Genomic DNA, 17,848 nt, shown 5'->3' with positions numbered 1-17,848 from the left:
GATACCAAGTTATATCCAATATATAAATTGATATGAATCCTCTTCATCAGAGCCATTGTGCCACTTCATCCCTCCCTTCTTCTCCATCGTTGCCGTTATTGTATCTTCTCCGATATCTGCGACTATGAGCACTGCGGTCACCCAGCGCCAATCTCTTTGCAACCTCGTTCGCATCGAACAGGCTCACAAGCTTCCTCTTCGTGCTCTTCTCTTCTCCAGTCTTGGGGTTGCAAAGGTCATAAATATCCCGCTCCACCAAATTAGCTCTCTTAGAGGGCTTCTGAAGAAACTCGTGAGGTGCTTTATGGACAACCCGTAACGAGGATAGATCTTTGCTGTGGCTATAATACCTCCAATTATCATTATTCCACCGCGACGTATCCTCAGGCGGGGGGCCGTCGGTCATTTTCGCAATCCATTTATTCTCAGCGAGCTCGGCGGGCGTGGCCCCGACTGCATTTTCACGATGCAGTAAGTCGGGCCGACGTTCGAGGAATATCTTCAGTGCTACTCCATCGAGTCCGTTGACTGCGTTGTGGAGCATTGTGTTTCCGGAACCATCGAGTAGCTCGAGATGCTTTTGGCCTGTGGGCTCAGCGAGATCAAGGATTGTTTTGAGGTGGTGGGCGCGCGAGCCTCCGTCCCAGCTCTGGCATTTGGTCATACAAAGGGCAAGTGGGGTGAGGGAGCCGGGATGTGAGGCGCAACGCTCGACGAGCATCGAGGGGATGAGAAGCGGGTCTATCAGACTTAACATATCGTCGAGACGCATGAACTTGGGCCACACTGAGGGTGCTATGGTAAGATGCATGAGATTCTTCCCCTCGGAAGCACGCACGGTTTGGTTAGCTCCGGCTGAAATGAGCATTTTGGCGAACTCAAACTTGTGGGTGTAGAATGCAATGGCGAGAGGCGTATATTCGTCATCGGACTTGATCTCGAGGCAGTGAGGCATATTGTCGACAAGATATTCGACCAAGCGTTCTGACTCCTGTGTGTAATTCGAGAGGATGGCACAGTGTAAGACTAGGTCGCCTATTCATTAGTTAGTATAGGTCAAGGATCCAAACTGATGAAATAGGGGGTGTCTTACGGCGAGAGCCCAGCCAGTCAAGGATTGACTGCTCCATTCCTTTCTCTGACATGGAAAGCTTCTTAAGCCTCGCGTCCTTTTTGTGTGCCCTGGCAAACTCTGTATAGTACCGGCCAGGTGCTGTACCTAAGAACCACTCCACAGTCGCCAGATTACCCTCTTTAGCCGCTAACAGAAGGGGAGGGCTCATTTGAATTGACCGTGTCACTGGCACTCCTCTGCCAGCAGCAGCCCAGTCAGCACGTTTCTTCCCGTGAACCGAAAGTCCTTGATAGTATTTGGGCGTTTCCTTGACCTCGACCTTACTTTCCTCTGCGAGTTTGTCAAGGGGAAGCCCAGCACCGCTTCTCTTAATCATCACCTCCAAGCACTGAAGACGACCGAGACGCAGTGCCATGACAAAATCAGAATGAGGGATGTTGTAAATCAAGGATTTCTGTCCATCCTTCTGCCTGGAGAGTATTTCCTCACCCAGCGTCACTAGCAGCTTCAGGAGTTCGACATCATCCTTCCAAATGGCGTATTTAATCAGACTCCTAATATTAGTCTCTGGCCGCTGGTCCTTATCAAAGAAGAGGGCGATATCGCATGTCCCCGCCAATATACTCAGCGGAGAGATCTTGCTCTCAACTTGGCTCTTAACTTCACCAACATTTTCGAAAGTGAATTGGTCATCGATAACATGAGACTCAAGCTGGATGTCTTCAGCATCTTCATCGGAGTAATACGAATCATCCTCGTCATCAGAATTTTCCGCCCTAATCCGGTACCGGGTATTATCTTGCTGTTCATCGGGCTTGAATTGAGCAATGGATATAGCTATGATGGCCTTCGCGGTCTCCAGGTGGCCCCGTAGGACAGCAATAGTGAAAGCTGTATAATCACGTAAATCTCTGACACCAATCTCGAGGGGCAGACGCTCTTTGTTTGGCCCCCAAGTTGACAAGGTGAGGGACTTGATCGTTTCCACGTCTCCCGTCCAAGCGGCTTCGAATCTGAAGTTTCAAGGTGAGTCCACGTTCTAACGCTATACTGCAGGGCGAACTTACAATTGGAAATAGCCCTCCTTCTTCTCATCTGTGCAGTTCCGTGCGCGGAAGTCCAAGGTGACCTTGAACGGCTGCACCTTGGGCTTATAAGAAGACTGGTTACGAGGAGGAGGAACCGGGCGCTGAATGTCAGGGTGTAGTTCTGAGAAGGTTTTCGCGCCTCTGGAAAGCAAATCCGCTTCCAGCTTTTCGTACTCAGCAAGTACAGTCTGGATGACAGCCTTCTTCTTTTCCAGGCCTTCGGTCCGAGCCCTGGACGTTGTGTCCTCATCATATGTCTTCTGTTCGTGGGCAAGCTGCTCTCTTCTTTGTTGGAGAATTTCTCTCGCGACCCACATCTGATAGCTTCCATCATTGAAGCCGTCGAGGTAGGCGCTGTCATCCGGGTTCAATTTGACTGGTGGGGAACTAGCTTTCTCGCCATCGTATCCGCGCAGGCCCTTCAATTTTGCATGGACATAGTCGAGCAAGGATGTACCAACCGTAGAATTCCGGGAATGGCCATCATGAAGGACCCTGTATCCGTGCGGAGTGAGTGTATTCGGGTCTGCACCACGCGCAAGAAGTTCAATAGTGATTAATGGCATATCCTTATCCAGAGATGAGATCACAGGCTGGACAACGGACCCCCCAAACTGGGCCTTGTACTGTTCCATTGACTGATTAGTGGCCCAACTTTTATCTGATGATTCAGTTGCCTTCACGTAATCTTCCAGACTAATTGCGGGATGCGCACCCATTTCGAGAAGCTGTATGATTTTGGGACGGTCTTTAATAGAAATGGCGTATGTCAGAGGCGTGTCCGGCGGGAACCGCTGGTAGGGGTCCACTGCTGTTAAGTGATTGATCGCCCTGTCAACTGCGGGCTTGTCGTATTCGCTGAAAGTATTCAGAATCTCGGGATTTCCGTAGTGTGAGAGATAGTGCAACGCCGTTTTGTGGGTGATATCAGCTTGAGCTGGTGATGCGCCCACCTGGAGGAGCTTCTCGACCATGGCCTTCCCGGACTCCTTGGGGAGTCGGAGGGCAAGGACTAGTGTTAGAATGGCAGCTCTCGGGGAGTTGTTGTAGCTGTGCACCAATTTGACAGGAAGCAGGACGTCAGCACCGAATGAAGATACTAACTCCTCAACTACAGCAACATGGCCCTTCAGGATTGCCAGGTGTAGCGGCGATGCTTTGTTGTCCCAGGCCACGACATTGACATCGTAGATATCAGGGTCAAGATCGCCAGCGTCGTCCGGAACAATAGACTCGGCTTCTTTTCCTTCGTCCTTCTTCACCTTGACGAATGAGCCTGTAGTGTTGGAATGGGCATACATGTCGTCGTCGTCATCACCTGATGGTATATCAACCATCTCTTCATCACTGTCTTCCTGTAAAGGGTTGCCTTCTTTCGTTTTGGAAGCCTTCTTGCGGGCATCTTCCTTACGTGTTTCCTCTTCTTCATTCTGCTCACTCTTTGTAAGGAGAATGCGGACAATCTCAACACTTCCGCGCGCAGCCGCCAGATGCAAGGCGGTGCGTCCGTCCGCCACACGAGAAATCAGACGGGCCCCATTATCGACCAGATGTTGAACAATTTCGGGCGTGGATACCATGCAAGCCAAATGAAGTGGTGTGCGACCAGTGTGATCGCGTCGATTCACATCAAAGTCACCATCCGCTAGCCAGTGTTTGACTTCTTCAAAATCGCTGTCAACTATCGCTTGACAAAGACCAGCCGTGTTTCCAATGTATGCCATTTCTGTGTTTTGTCAGTGAGGAGAACCAGTCCCATAATCGAGTCACCCACCTGTCCAGTCGGTATCCGTGATCGGGTTGAAACTGCCAATCTCCTGCCGTCCGGGATTATCACTGATGAATAAGATGTCACCTGAAATGTAAACTTTGCTCTCTTCAGCTGCAACTTCCTCTTCGACCGGGGTGACTGGCTTTGGGCAGTATCCGCAGCAGTCATGCATCACGTCCTCGGCACTGCCGAAGAACGCAGGGTGTCGGTGTAAATGGACCTCGCGGTCTTTAGGTTTATTCCACTCTGCATTGAGAAGCAAATCCTTGGTGTAAAGCAATTTCTCGATCTTCCGAGCGTGGAACTTTGGGCCGTATGGGATTGTCTATATTCTATTAGTCCGGTTTTGATGGGGATTGTCGGGATCATCTTACAAAAGTATGATAGTCCGAGACCTCATCCTCCTCAACCCATTCCGCAACCTCGTCCTGCCAATCCTTTTTGATATCTCCTCGGAGACCCGTCGGCCGGTAGTAAGTATTGGGTGGAGGTCGGCCACGCTCTTTGCGTCGCTGAGCAAGATACTGCTCGCGATCATAGGATTTCGGCAACTTTTCCAGGACGAGAAGACGCGCTAGCCCGACCGTTCTTGTAAAGCTGCGCTCAAAAATAGACTAGAGAAAGTTAGGCCTGCGTTTGCAATGAGAATGGACATTACTCACTGGGTCAATTCGAGAACGATCTAGGTCCGGCCAGAACACTTCAAAACCTCGGTGCGAGTATTTCGAGAGGCGGTTCTCGTAGGACGGGGATCGCCTAGAAAGATCGACCTGGTTTATTTGGGTCATGTACGCACCAACCGCACGGGGAGCCAGATAGACTTGTTTCCCGTCGTACGCCGCGCAAGAACAATCCACATCAAACCCGGTGAGGATCTCAGCAACCGACTTGTACCGACGCAGAACGATCTGGACGTGACGGGTTGGATATTGAGACACAATGGTGATGGCGTTCTTGGTCCGAATGGTTGATACCTCGGTGAGAATCGAGTCTCGAATACACCGTTCAATTTGTTTGATTTTCTCAATGGCCTGTTCCTCTGTCAGGCCGTAAAGAAAGAGATCGACATCTGATGCTGGAGCAAAGATCTCGTGATAGAATTGGCGCAGGCCACGCTTTGTATCATTGTATTTATCAGGAACAGGGAGAAGCGAAGTTGCTACTGCACTTCCGGCAGCGACGACATTATTCCAGTCCAGGTCAGATAATGAGCTCTCGCAGAAGATGTTAAAGTGGGTCTGGAAGTCTTTGAGGCTTGAGACAACTGCGGGGGCGCCAGACGGTTTCCGATGGTCATCCTTCAGGGGCATAAGGTATTTTGACTTGGTGACTTCAGACTCCGAGGCAAGATCGCGGGAGCGAATGCGGAGATATGCTGAGCCATTGGAGTCGAAGAGAGGCACGACGTTGAGGAGATTGTCTGCGACTGCAGGATGGAGTGGCTCTTGGGCGTATATCTTGCGGAGAACTGCATCGTACTCATTATATGGCCTGACAAGCTCAGTTATCGGAGTAGTCGGATGGGCAGTAACATGCTGGATGAAAGCCGAGTGCTTTGCAGGTAGATGAGGGAGGGTAGTCATTGCGAGGAGATAAACTGGATGTGATAGAGGATGGAGAGGGAGATAATGGATGCAATTGACGAGGGGATGAGGATGGAAAGGAGAGTTAAATAAATCAGTTGTTTGTATACGAGCAGGCACGGGTAGGCACCCTCAGGCACCAAGGCCGCAACAGCGGGCCGCTAATCCCAATCGGGCCTGTAGCCTAGCGGTGTGGAGCCTGAGGCAGCCTGGACCAGGCCGCTACTGCCTACTGCCTCCAGAGGACGCAGGGCATGCGCCGGTTGACAACTCGAGCTCGATTAGCGCTTGGTAGCTCGGAACTCAGCCAAGGACTGTCGTGAGTCTTGGTTGAGCTTATCTGTTTGAGCCACCCAGTCGCCTTCCAGGGGTTGTTGACAGGTTTACCCAGGCCAGTGAACTCTCCTCTGAGAGCACCTGCCACTGAGGATTCTCAGTACTCGATCCATAATGATCTAGCTCTTATCTTGTCGTCCTGTGGGATAAAACTGATATTACTGGGAAGTTGGGGTTTTACACAGGTGTGGGCGGGCCAAGAGCAGTCGAGCGTGTATGACCGCAGGGTAGGGATAGCGAAAGGACCTTGAATTTAATAGCGCAGTCATTGTCATTACTTTGCTTAATAGCGATGACCGAGGGATGTACAGGAAGTGTGCAGGTCCATGTAACAACCAGGGCGCCATACCCGCTTGGAGCCTGCGTTGGCATTCCAAATAGGGCAGGACAAATGAGCTCCGCGGCGACCACTGGCGATCGCCGAGGGAATCTGAGAGCAGAGCAAATCGGAGAGAAGGGCGTATCAAGTTGTTCACAGAGATATGCGCATGTCTTATGTCGGTACTCCTACTCCAATATTCCCCGCACTCTGCAGTCTCCACAGTCCATTCCATCTATACGCCGTACACGGCCGATCAATCCCCGGACATGACAGAGCCCTCCCTACAAATTGCCGCCTATTCCCCTGTCAGGGAGCGAGCCCTACTACAATAACCCAATCTGACTTCGTGCGAGAGCATAGTTCAATATGTCCTTAGACGAAACAAATAACCCCATTGCCAAGAATGCGCCGAAAGCCGAGCTAGACCCATCATCCCACGGTGCGTCTACTACTCTTCTATTCCTGGAAACAGTAATTACTGACAGCTACAGGGGTTGACACAGAGAAAGGAGGTAAGCCGCTCAATACCTACTACACACCGTACCCAGGCAGCTCATGTTCCCTAGACGTCATCCAACCCCCAACTACGCATGCCAGTCTTGCCAATCTTGGCATCGAACAGGAGTTGGAGAAAACCATTGGCCCCTTGGGCATTGTCTCAGTTGGATATAATATCTGTAACAGTTGGGTCGGGCTGGCGGCTACCTTGACCGTCAGCCTGGAGTCGGGCGGCAGCGTGTCGATTGTGTATGGCATTCTTGTTGTCCTGTTTGCACTTGGATGCTCTGCTGCAAGCATGGCCGAGCTATCCAGTGTATATCCAACGGCAGGGGGTCCGTACCATTGGGCTTCGATCCTTGCTCCAAAGAAATACCATCGAGTCATCGTAAGTAATCTGTATGGAGTTCGCAGTGGCCATTAGGCTAATACTAGCAGAGTTACGCTTGCGCCGCATTCAACATCTACGGCTGGCTGTCCATCTGTGTTGGAGTCACTGTACAGATTGGGACCTTTGTCAATGGAATGCGTGTGTTCTATAACCCTAGTCTGGACCTCCCTGTCTGGCACGACTTCTTGTACTACCAGGCCACGAACATTGTCATTCTACTTTACAACATCTTCGTTCTCCGGAAGACACAATGGATACATAGTGTTGGAGGTATGCTTCATCCATGTCCCATGCAAGCAAGCCCACTTACTAAGTATTGCAATTAGCGGTGTTCTCGCTGGCCGCCTTCGTCGCTGTCTTCGTCACCAGCCTGTCCCGCGCAGAGAACTACAGCTCAAGTTCATTGGTTTGGACATATTACCCTGACCATGACTGGACCTGGGATTCCCGCGGGTTGGTGTTCTTGACCGGCATGGCGAACCCAAACTTCATGTATGCCGGGATCGATGGGGCCATTCATTTAGCAGAAGAATGCACAGATGCCACCAAGACCGTTCCCAGAGCTTTGTTTAGTTCGATTGTGATTGGATTCGTCACTGCGTTTCCTTTTGCTGTTGCCATGCTTTATTGCCTAACGGATATCGATAAAGTAATGGAGGATCTGACTGGGTAAGTGTGGCTACCATGAGCCAGTTCTACCTACAGTTACTAACAAGATGTTTATCTAGGGTCCCAATATACGAGATATGGTATCAAGCGACGAGGTCTCGCGAAGCAGCAACCGTCTTTGTAACATGTCTTCTCACAGTAGCTCTGTTCGCACTGAACGCATGCCAGGAGGTCGCCTCACGCTTAACCTGGGCATTCGCGCGCGACAACGCACTGGTCGGGTCCAAGCTCTTCGGCCACATCGACAAAAGGCTCCAAGTGCCCGTGTGGGCCCTCGCCGGTAACGCCTTGGTTATATTCATCATCGGCTGTATCCAGCTGGGCTCTTCGACTGCATTCGAGGCGTTCGTGGGCAGCGGAATGCTGCTTCAGCAGTGCGGTTTCGCAATTCCGGTTGCCCTGCTCTTGTGGCACAAACGGTCAGAACAGGTATTAGCAAAGAATCGAAGCGTTCGTCTAGGGCCGTTCGGGTGGCTGGCCAACATTGTGACGGTGTTGTTTGCAATTTTGGTCACCGTCATGTATTGCTTTCCTGTCCGGCTTCCCGTGACGGGAGGAAACATGAGTAAGTTCAGACGTGTTGGAGGGAAAGCCTGCTAACTCTGAATTCTAGACTATACCGCTGCTGTTGTCGGGGTTATGGCTACCTTCGCGGTGATGAACTGGTTTATTCACGCTAATCGTAAATTCCAGGGACCCCGACTGCAGGGTGGATTCCTGCATTGAGTTGTTCAATGAAGGAAGGTATCAATTGCCAACTTGTGGCTATATAGAAATATATATTAGCTAGATATAGAGGTCCGCATCTAGGAAGAGGATAACCGTGTATCAGCAACCAGAGCGTCCAGCTTGGCTGAAGCCTGACCCGCCTATCTACAACTGTAGCAAAGAGTAATGGGTTGAATCTCGCTTCGGAGCCAGACACAACTTCCAGCTTCCGATTCGTAAGCGGAAGTATTTTTGACGAGGCCACAGCTCGGCAATTGGAAATCCGACAGAGAAACGATCTGCACTTGGCGTGGGCCAGCTCCACCAGCCAGTATATATGCTAAATGTCGCCCGGCTTGTTCAGAGAGGCAACTCGAGCATCTCATTACCCTCCCCGGCACAAATGTGCCGGGCACTAACACCTCAGTGCTCGGGAAATATCGTGTCGAGTCGAAGAACGAAAGTTATATAAAGGCCGTCCCAGCACCCGACTAAAATTCACAATGTACTTTTCAAACCGCCAGCAATGTCTTCCAATGTTCCCGCAACAGACCCCACATGCGAGGGTGTCCTTATTGTAAGCCTTCAAGTCATCCAACACGCGCGTTGGAATCGCGTTCTGACGAATTGTATATCGGAGCAGGCATTGCCGGTTTGACGCTGGCCCAGGCCCTACGACGTCACGGAATCCCCTGTACAGTCTTTGAGCGCGACGATTCCCCGGAAGTTCGCCATCAGGGATGGGGGGTTTCCATCCACTCCACTCTGACCACATGGGAAGCGCATGTTCTGCCCGAGATTTATGACCGTGTTTGTGAAGCGCAGGTGAATCCTGCCGTTGGTCGTGATGAAGTCCGCGGGGTCCCCTGGATCAACGGCGCGACTGGAAAGGTCGAGCAGTCTGTTCCCAAAAGCAAGAGACTCCGGCTGAGACGCGACGGGATTCGCAGGGCTCTCATGGAGGGTCTGGACATCAAGGTCAGCCAGAATTTCCTTTTGATCTGTTTATCCTTGTCTGTTTGAGGCTAATTCGCATTGAAGTGGGGTAAAAGACTCGTTGATATTGAGAAATTGGAGGCAGGTGTCCGAGCCCGGTTTACAGATGGCACGACTACTGTAGGAAATGTCCTGGTGGGTGCAGATGGCTCGATGTCCATGGTTCGCGAGTTTCTCGCGCCCACAAATCACAAACTGCATCGCCTTCCTATCAATGCGTTGGGCTGTGCCGTGACGATGAGCGAAGAACAGGTCGCTTATTTCAAAGACAACGTCGATCCGCTCTATTTCATGGGTACGCACCCAGAAACGGATACCTTTGTCTTTTGGTCTCTGCTAGACACTCCCACAGCTCCCGGGAGGCCCTACCGTGCACAGGTGTATTTTTCCTGGATGGAGTCTGATGCGGACGAGGGACTGTTCAACCAACCCTTGCTGGAAGTGTTCAAACAAAAAGGCCGGCCATTCTTCCCTCGCATGCGCGATATGGTGGACTCATTACCCGATGACACTGTCGTTACGCGTCAATCTAGTCGACTGGCCCTCTGTTGAGTGGGACAATTGGAACGGCACCGCCACCTTGATTGGCGACGCGGCCCACTGTATGGTGATCTGTAAGTGTACCTGCCCGTGGGGAAGCCAATTCCAGCTAACTTGAGAAGATCGCGGCGAGGGAGTGAACCATGCCATTGTCGACGCCTGTCAGCTCGCGGATACTATCAAATCTGCTGCTGATGGCCACATGTCAATGAATGACGCTGTCAGAGAGTATGAAAAGGAGATGCGCCCGCGAGCGAGAGAGGCAGTGCAGACTAGCAGGCAGGCTGGACACGATGGCCACTGTTATAGTAAGGTTGACAAGGAAGGAAGCTTCGCTCTTCTAGGCGAGAAGCCAGTCTAGTAGTCTCTCGGTCACCAGGGCTTCTTTGCAAGGGCACAGCGTCCTAATAATCGCACAATTTGTATCCCTGTCAGATATAAGTCATGTATAAGTAAATCAATACTCCGGAGCTATTCCAAGTGCAGCCTATAAAACCTTGGTAGAAATAATCAAAATGGGTGGGCATCGTTTCCCGAAGGCACCGCATGCAGATCCATTGATCAGATCGCCACTTTTGATCGAGTAGCCCTGAGATTCTTCATCGAATGATTTTGTGGTGATTTGCCAGTGATTTGTGGTTCCGGACTGTTCTGTTTTTAGGAGCGGTAGACACCGAGTTTTGGTGAGTGCAGGTACAAGCAGAACAATATAGTAAGAGTATCACACGCTTGGGTGAGTGGGGGGAGAAGGGTAAAAGAGCTCCATGCTATTTATCCTATACTTTTTAACCCAACTTTAGAATATATTTACCTTCACTATCTATGTTCTCCCCAATCTCAGTCTATACTTGGGTAGAAAGTGAGGTACTGGTACTCCCTCTTATCTATAGCTATCTTCAATTCGGAGAGCTTTCCTCGTCCATCAAACAAATAATAATAATAATACTAATAAAAATCAACCATACAGTAGGTATAACCTTTCTTGCTCAGGCATCATGTTTCTTGGCAACCCCGGAATATGAAGACATGTAAGGCTCAGGAACCATGGACGAGTGCGGTCAGACCCATATGTGGCGAGTTTAGTGACGCATAGTTGGGGTAAATGGGGTAAATGCGCGCAAGTTTACCCCAATCAGGGCATTTTATTTGGTAAAACAAAGCCAGCCAATTAATTAATAAACCTTCTTGTCTGGCCCAGACGCCGTCGTTGCGGGTGCATTCGGACCGACCAGTTCTCCTCAATTCCTCCACTGGCTTCTCCTTTGTCCATCATCCCTACCCCAAATTTGTCCATTGATTGATTCCCTGCGTCTATCGAGCTTCAACAACACCGATGCTTGAGCGCCAGAGAGTTTGGCGTGCTTGTCAAGCATGCCGCCGCAAGAAAATAAAATGTGACGGGGTGCACCCGTGTCAGAGCTGCACTCGCAACCAAGCAGAATGTGTCTACGTTGAGCCAAGCACCAACATGAGGCTGCCGGATTCCCAGTGAGTGGCTTGTTTCACATTGTATGGTCGGTCACTGAACCCTGCGATAGATATGTCATGAAACTTGAGAGCCGAGTTCGAACAATGGAAAAGATGTTGCAACAGCAGTCGTCCAACCAACATAACAAGGATAGCCATCGCACTCCTTGTTCCCCCGTAGACCAACTGGGGCCCGCTGTCCATGATGGCATGGATCTCTGGCCGCGAGAGGAGGTCCAGTGCGCGCATCCTACAGACGCAGCCGATGTGCCGGCACCGCACTCACCTCCTAAAACCAACGAGAACAACGAGAGCAACGAGGGCAACTTGTTGGATGGACTGGTTCTTGACACCCCTGGTACTTTGCTGGAGGACATTAGGGCTTCTGCGCCTCCAGATTCAGAACCTGCTGGAGCAGATGTTACGCGATTGCCGGTGCCGCTACAGCAAGCCTTGATTGACATATTTTATTGCTCTTATTATCCGATATTCCCTATTATCCAATGGCGCGATTTTCAGCCGCTATATGACCGCTGGTTGTCTGCTCGTCGCAGTGACGCCGACAATCGCGGTAATGAAGATGATAGCGATGACAGCGGGTTTTCCTTTCTCTTGTACGCACTGCTAGCGGTGGCTGCATCCGCCATGCCAGCGGGCCATGCGATATTCAACCAGCCAGAGCTACGACTATAAACAGGAAGACCTCGGAGATCTACTGTACTCTCATGCAACTTCCAAATGCCCTAGTCTGTTGTACCAGCGGCATGGAATGAATGCGATCAACTCTATTATTGCACTAAGTCTTCTCAGCATTTACCTTATCGAGAGTGGGAAGGTAGGCGAGGCATGGACCGTCGTGGGCAACGCAATCCGCCTATATCAAAGCTTGGACCTTCAAGATGGCGCGGATATATCGGGCGCGGACACAGACCCGATTTTGGCAACGCGCGGCAATGTCTGGTGGTGCTTATATATTCTGGATTGCTCCCTATCAACAGCGCTCTCCAAGCCGTTATCAATTGATACTGCCGAGCATGACCTGTCAATGCTAGCGCTCGAGGAAAAGACAGACCCCTGGTTCTCGGTTATTGCAGATTTTCATATCACAATCGGCCGCATCTACAAGTCAGTGCGACAGATCCGCAAGTCCTACTATATCCAGGATTCTAAAATGTGGGATATGCTGCGAACATGCATTGAAGGCTATAATATTGAACTGGAAAATTACTATACCAAGCAGGTGTTGCCAAGGATAGAAGAGCCAAGCCAACGTCCACTAGCGCTGCAGACAATCGCTGTATCCTCTTACTATATCGGCGTTGTCCTTCTCCACCGGACGTACATTGAGTGCTTTGACGTCGCGGGACCTGAAACATTCCTACATTGCGCTGAGGCTGCATCTAATTGTATAAGAGCTACACCACAGGTGATTACTACCGTGCCACCTAGCCATTTTATAATCCAACAGGGCCGCGCTGTCTATGCCAGTGTCAAAGTCCTATTACATTGCATGCGGCTAGCCCGAAACATGAATTTTAATAGCAGAGCCTGGTCTGATGTCGAGACTGGCTTCGAGATGTTACAGAAGATTACCATCCAGTGGCCCCAAATAAAAAAGTACCAAGAGCTCACTAAGGAGGATATGCACCAGACACAGATTGCCTTCACCAAGCACGAACTATTCCATGGAGTATTCAATCGATACGGCCAGGCGGCTGGTAAGACAATCCACCAAGGTGATGGGCAGCCTCGCACAACCGACACTACCGGAAGCCCAAACGAGGAAGACTCATCAAGAAGCGCAACAGATAACAGGGGTTATGGAGCCGAGCCGGGTATATTAAGCACACCACAGAGTGCGGTCTCATCGTCTAAGCGTTGCCAAAATTGGGAACCTTATGCACAGCAACCAAAGCGGCAGAAGCTACTGCAGGATCCTTTCGTTCCACAATCTCCTTGCTCTACCATGCCTACATCCTTAAACGCGCTGTCTGTTCTCCGCGAGCCCCACGATTATACTGCTGCGGCTTCAGCAATGGGCATTGACGATTTTCTTCTCACCGACCTCCCAGCCCTATCACTGCCATCGGAAGATCTGACTGCGAGCTTTTTTGGAGATGCGACGTTTGATGCGGTCCCTTGATTGATACGCATACTCTGTGATTGACATGATACATGGTTCTGCTCTGCAAGTAACACTACTGATAAAGCATTCATCTGGTTTGAAATGCTGCCGTCGTCATACTTATCATTACTTGATTCTAATGGGCAGGAGAAACCTCTTCACAACCGCCGCACTTTCGACGGTTCTCGTTCCTGGTCTAATCTACAATATCTTCCTTCAGCTATTTCTTGATGTCTTCAAGTAATCGCTTCTTGTGATGAGGCGCAACCCATGATTTTCGGCGCTTCAGAGACAGCAGGTCTGGTCTTGCTAATACCTACGTCATTGACCGAATGGTCTTTGTTAGGGCCTTCATGTCGTCGTCTGCAAATGCCTGTCGTCCTGTGATATATACGCGGGCTCCTCAACTGGTGGCAGATTAACATCCACTTAACAGTCACAAGACCTTGACTCGGTAAGGGCTTGTTTCCGTGGCACCACTGATGCTTTGTATCATTCAGGCTAGTTTCGGCGGAGCCAATTGGCGATGTACCTTTATACTAGAATGTGCTGAAGGGTGGAAGCACATCGATGTTGCAAATAACTAGAGACCACTGTGCGAATATTTTCCAGTTCCGTGGCACAAAGACGCCTGAGTTACCTATCAAGAAGGCTGTCTTTGGACGCTTGCAAATGCTTATGAGACCCGCAGCCTTGCGTTGTCGAGTTCGACAATTTTGTCGATTTGAGGCTAGGCATCTACCCGCCATTCTCAATTTACTGTCCGCTGCAAATCAAAGATATGGAATTCAGTATCCTTCTAATTACTTTTAGTTCTTTGTCCATAATTCTGAGAAAGTGGTCCGTCACCATTGATCTCTGGGTAGGATGTTTATCAGCTGTAAAGCCAGGCATATTTCAAGCGTCAACAATGTAAATCGCTTTACTCGTTCAACGCAGCCCGGAACTGTTCCACAAACAACCACACCTCGGAGAAAGTATTGTACAGCGGAACTGGCGCGACACGTACAACACCGGGCTCCCGTTTATCACAAACAATTGCAGCCTCTTCCAACCTGCTAGTAACCTTGTGCAGTAAGCCAGGCTTGAGCAGGAGACTCAGCTGCGCGCCCCTTTCTTCAGGATTTGACGGGGTAATGATACGGAATGGACGGGTGTCATCCGTTGTGTCCTTTAACAGGAGATACTCAAGATAGGCTGTTAACTGCACTGATTTACAGCGCAGTTCGGCCATTGACGTTTCATCGAATACAGAAAGTGAGGCACAAAGGCAGGCGAGGTCAATGACTGATGGGTTTGATAGCTGGAAGCCTGCCGCGCCCGGGGTAGGCTTGAACTCTGCAACGGCGGTTATGTTAGGATGCTGAAGGCTGGCTATAGGATGGAAGAGGCGGATCTATCACTTACTGTTATCCATTTTAAATCTAGTAGATCTGTGACCGCCGTACCAGCCCGTCAGCCTGTGTCGGAATTGGGGAGAATCCTCCCCTTGGCTATAATCAACGCGCCCATGTTTCTCGTGGATGAAGAGGCCGGCCATGGCCCCGGGCCCGGCATTTCCATACTTATAGGTACACCATGCCGCGAAGTCTATATTCCAGTCGTGGAGTCTCAGTTCCACATTCGCGTATGCATGAGCTAGGTCCCAGCCGACGATAAGGCCTTTGAACTGTGCATACTCTGTAATTGCTTTTATATCAAATAGCTGCCCAGTATAGTACTGGACCCCGGGGAGAAGAAGCAGTGCTGCTTCATCCGCATGCTGGTTGATATATGAGAATATCTTCTTTGTGGAGATCTTGTATTCCCCCTCGTCTGGGCCAATAAGGACCATGGACTGCTTCGGGTCGAGGCCATGCCAAGCAATATGGGATTCGATAGCAAACTAGGTTTTGATATGAGTTAGTCCCATATAGGTACTACCAGGGATAGGTAGACGTACATGATCACTAGGAAATGCCTTCCAATCGAGGAGGATCTTGTGCTTAGTGGCCGTGGGCTTATAGAAGCTTGCCATTAATAAATGCAGGTTTGCTGTAAGCGTAGCCATTGCCGTAACCTCTTCTGGTGCCGCCCCGACAATCTTAGACATCGAGTTCCCGGCCTGATCGGCAAGTGACTGCCACGGCTCGAGCGGGGAATCTTCGATTTTCGTGAAATGCCCATTGACCCCAATCGATGACCATGTGTCTAGCTGAGCCTCTAGATACCGTGAAGTAGCCTTGGGCTGGATACCAAGGGAGTTGCCACAAAAGTAAATGCATGGGTCGCTTGAGAGATCTGGAGCATGGCACGTTAGGAGAAGTATCACACCGGGTTCTGTCACGGAACATACTGGGCTTCGCGAGCTTCTTGGAGGCGAGATTGGCCTTTGACGGAACAATGAACTTGTGACGAAACGCACCCAACGGATCTGCAGCGTCTAAGGATGCAGCGTACTCCTTCGAGGCCGCATTCTCGGGGAACGTAGGTTTCAGGCCATTAGACTGGGTGAACATGGCGAAATTAAGGGAAGGCTTGTGAGAGAAGCGTCTCAAACCAGGGGGACACAAGATGAAGAAGAGGAATAGCAGTGAGACGTGCGAGTATCTTCTAAATGTCACCTTTTATGGCAGGGAACAGGGCAAATACTCCGTCACAGGTTACATGTGTGTTAGGCGGGAAACGTATTTTTAAAGCTGACGCAGAGAAATGCTTGTCCTCGACTCTTTCCGTCGGCTCTCCTACCGAGAGTTGACTTGTGGGTTTTGCCCGGTATGGCTGCTTCTTTGACCCGCCGATCAGTATAGATGGGGTTAGCCAATCACGGAGCTATCCGACAGCAGTGGCCCCGCCCATCACGAAATGGACCACTCACGGGCCTTCCCGCGGTGCCGCCGCCGTCGGAAGCAGCCCCAAGGTGAGGATTCCTCTCTGTCTACATACAACTAGAGTAACATATCAAACTTAGCTATTTTACGTCTTTCTGACTTCAATTCTTGTCCAGAAATGGAACCTGCATATCTCGATAAAACATCAAATATTGCGCGCCAACTTACTACAATGGACACACTTCCACAATCCATGAAAGCGGCAGTCTTCGACAAGCATGGAGACTCCTCGGTGCTTCGCATAGACACAGAACATCCTCTCCCAACCATGAACGAGACGGAAGTCCTGGTAAAGGTCTATTATGCCGGGGTAAACTTTGTCGATACATACCAGCGCAGTGGCCTCTATCCGGTAAAGCTACCTCTGCAGGTCGGCCGTGAAGGTGCCGGTATCATTGTCAAGATTGGGTGCAATGTACCTCCGTCATACGGTATCCAGGTCGGGGACCGAGTGGCAGTCTTCACCCAAGGCACTGCAGCAGAATATGTCTCTGCGGCACCAGAGAGCGTCATGGTCTTGCCTCCATTGATATCAATGAAGCAAGGTGCTGCGATCATGCTCCAGGGGCTGACGGCATGGACGATCGTTCAAGATGGTCACAAGGTCGAGCAGGGGCAGACGATTCTTATCCAAGCGGCAGCCGGAGGCACAGGCGGTATGCTCGTGCAGATGTGCAAGCACCTCGGGGCAACTGTGATCGGCACTGTGTCGACGCCGAAAAAGGCAGAGATTGCAAAGAAACACGGATGCGATCATATTATTCTATACAAGGAAAATGATGTGCAGAAAGAAGTCATGAGTCTAACGGGCAATAAGGGCTGTCATGCGGTCCTCAGTGGGGTTGGAGAGGCCACCTTTGCCCAAGACCTAGCCTGTACGAGGAGAAAGGGGACTCTGGTCTCGTATGGCAACAGCAGTGGCGCCGTATCGAGCTTCCGAGTCCTGGATTTGAGCAAGAAAAATGTCAAGCTTGTGCGACCAACTTTGGCGAACTACATTACTGAAAGGGATGAGTTTGTCCTTCGATCACAACAGCTACTGGACTTGGTTGGATCTGGAGTCGTGCGGCCGGAGTTTGGTGGTGAATATCCCTTGGAAGAGGTGGCACAGGCCCAGGATGATCTTACGACCCAGAAGACAACCGGAAAGCTGCTCATCAGAATAAAAACTGAATAATAAAAAAAAAAGGAGCGTTCTGTACAATATACTGCTATTTAGGATGTGTCTCGAAAGCATAAACCACAATTATTTACATTCGCACCCACTCGGCATGCAAGCTTCTCTTGTCTACGTAAAATATAGGACATGATCCAAGGAAAATTAGTTTTAGATTGATGTCGTCCATGCTCGCATTCCAGCCCAGAGAAAACCTCAAAAGTTCGTCCATTAAACGCACGCAGTACTGTGG

General features: G+C 50.4%; 6 protein-coding genes across 6 annotated transcripts; 4 read left to right on the top strand and 2 right to left on the bottom strand.

Annotated features, from left to right (window-relative positions):
• Positions 1-46: 46 nt before the first annotated feature.
• Positions 47-5,517, bottom strand: ASPSYDRAFT_160464 (ankyrin repeat protein; the record flags this gene model as incomplete). The annotated part of the gene is made up of 6 exons (XM_040842911.1): positions 47-1,035; positions 1,094-2,088; positions 2,143-3,889; positions 3,938-4,259; positions 4,309-4,548; positions 4,597-5,517. The coding sequence occupies 6 exons, from the start codon at positions 5,515-5,517 to the stop codon at positions 47-49; spliced, it is 5,214 nt and encodes a 1,737-aa protein (XP_040698291.1).
• A 1,024-nt stretch (positions 5,518-6,541) lies between these two features.
• Positions 6,542-8,459, top strand: ASPSYDRAFT_61091 (uncharacterized protein; the record flags this gene model as incomplete). Its single annotated transcript, XM_040849942.1, has 7 exons — positions 6,542-6,614; positions 6,860-6,863; positions 6,893-7,061; positions 7,178-7,334; positions 7,391-7,733; positions 7,793-8,298; positions 8,347-8,459. 7 exons carry the CDS (start codon positions 6,542-6,544, stop codon positions 8,457-8,459), a joined length of 1,365 nt encoding a protein of 454 aa, XP_040698290.1.
• Positions 8,460-8,834: 375 nt separating this feature from the next.
• Positions 8,835-10,513, top strand: ASPSYDRAFT_71869 (FAD-dependent oxidoreductase). The gene is made up of 5 exons (XM_040850608.1): positions 8,835-9,018; positions 9,085-9,419; positions 9,483-9,732; positions 9,971-10,051; positions 10,100-10,513. Exons 1-5 carry the CDS (start codon positions 9,000-9,002, stop codon positions 10,336-10,338), a joined length of 924 nt encoding a protein of 307 aa, XP_040698289.1. The 5' UTR covers positions 8,835-8,999; the 3' UTR covers positions 10,339-10,513.
• A 724-nt stretch (positions 10,514-11,237) lies between these two features.
• On the top strand, positions 11,238-13,587 carry ASPSYDRAFT_71868 (uncharacterized protein; the record flags this gene model as incomplete). Its single annotated transcript, XM_040850607.1, has 3 exons — positions 11,238-11,465; positions 11,516-12,058; positions 12,120-13,587. The coding sequence occupies exons 1-3, from the start codon at positions 11,311-11,313 to the stop codon at positions 13,585-13,587; spliced, it is 2,166 nt and encodes a 721-aa protein (XP_040698288.1). The 5' UTR covers positions 11,238-11,310.
• Positions 13,588-14,436: 849 nt separating this feature from the next.
• ASPSYDRAFT_466144 (kynureninase) lies at positions 14,437-16,312 on the bottom strand. Its single transcript, XM_040847275.1, has 4 exons — positions 15,905-16,312; positions 15,512-15,849; positions 14,977-15,454; positions 14,437-14,907 (listed from the first exon to the last, which is right to left on the bottom strand). The coding sequence occupies exons 1-4, from the start codon at positions 16,065-16,067 to the stop codon at positions 14,492-14,494; spliced, it is 1,395 nt and encodes a 464-aa protein (XP_040698287.1). The 5' UTR covers positions 16,068-16,312; the 3' UTR covers positions 14,437-14,491.
• Positions 16,313-16,611: 299 nt separating this feature from the next.
• On the top strand, positions 16,612-17,616 carry ASPSYDRAFT_93402 (quinone oxidoreductase family protein; the record flags this gene model as incomplete). The annotated part of the gene is made up of 1 exon (XM_040852832.1): positions 16,612-17,616. The coding sequence occupies one exon, from the start codon at positions 16,612-16,614 to the stop codon at positions 17,614-17,616; it is 1,005 nt and encodes a 334-aa protein (XP_040698286.1).
• Positions 17,617-17,848: the final 232 nt, after the last annotated feature.

Source organism: Aspergillus sydowii (genome assembly GCF_001890705.1).
Source record: "Aspergillus sydowii CBS 593.65 unplaced genomic scaffold ASPSYscaffold_13, whole genome shotgun sequence".
In the NCBI taxonomy this organism is placed as follows: Eukaryota; Fungi; Ascomycota; class Eurotiomycetes; order Eurotiales; family Aspergillaceae; genus Aspergillus; species Aspergillus sydowii.
This window is presented reverse-complemented; position numbering and strand designations above follow the sequence as displayed.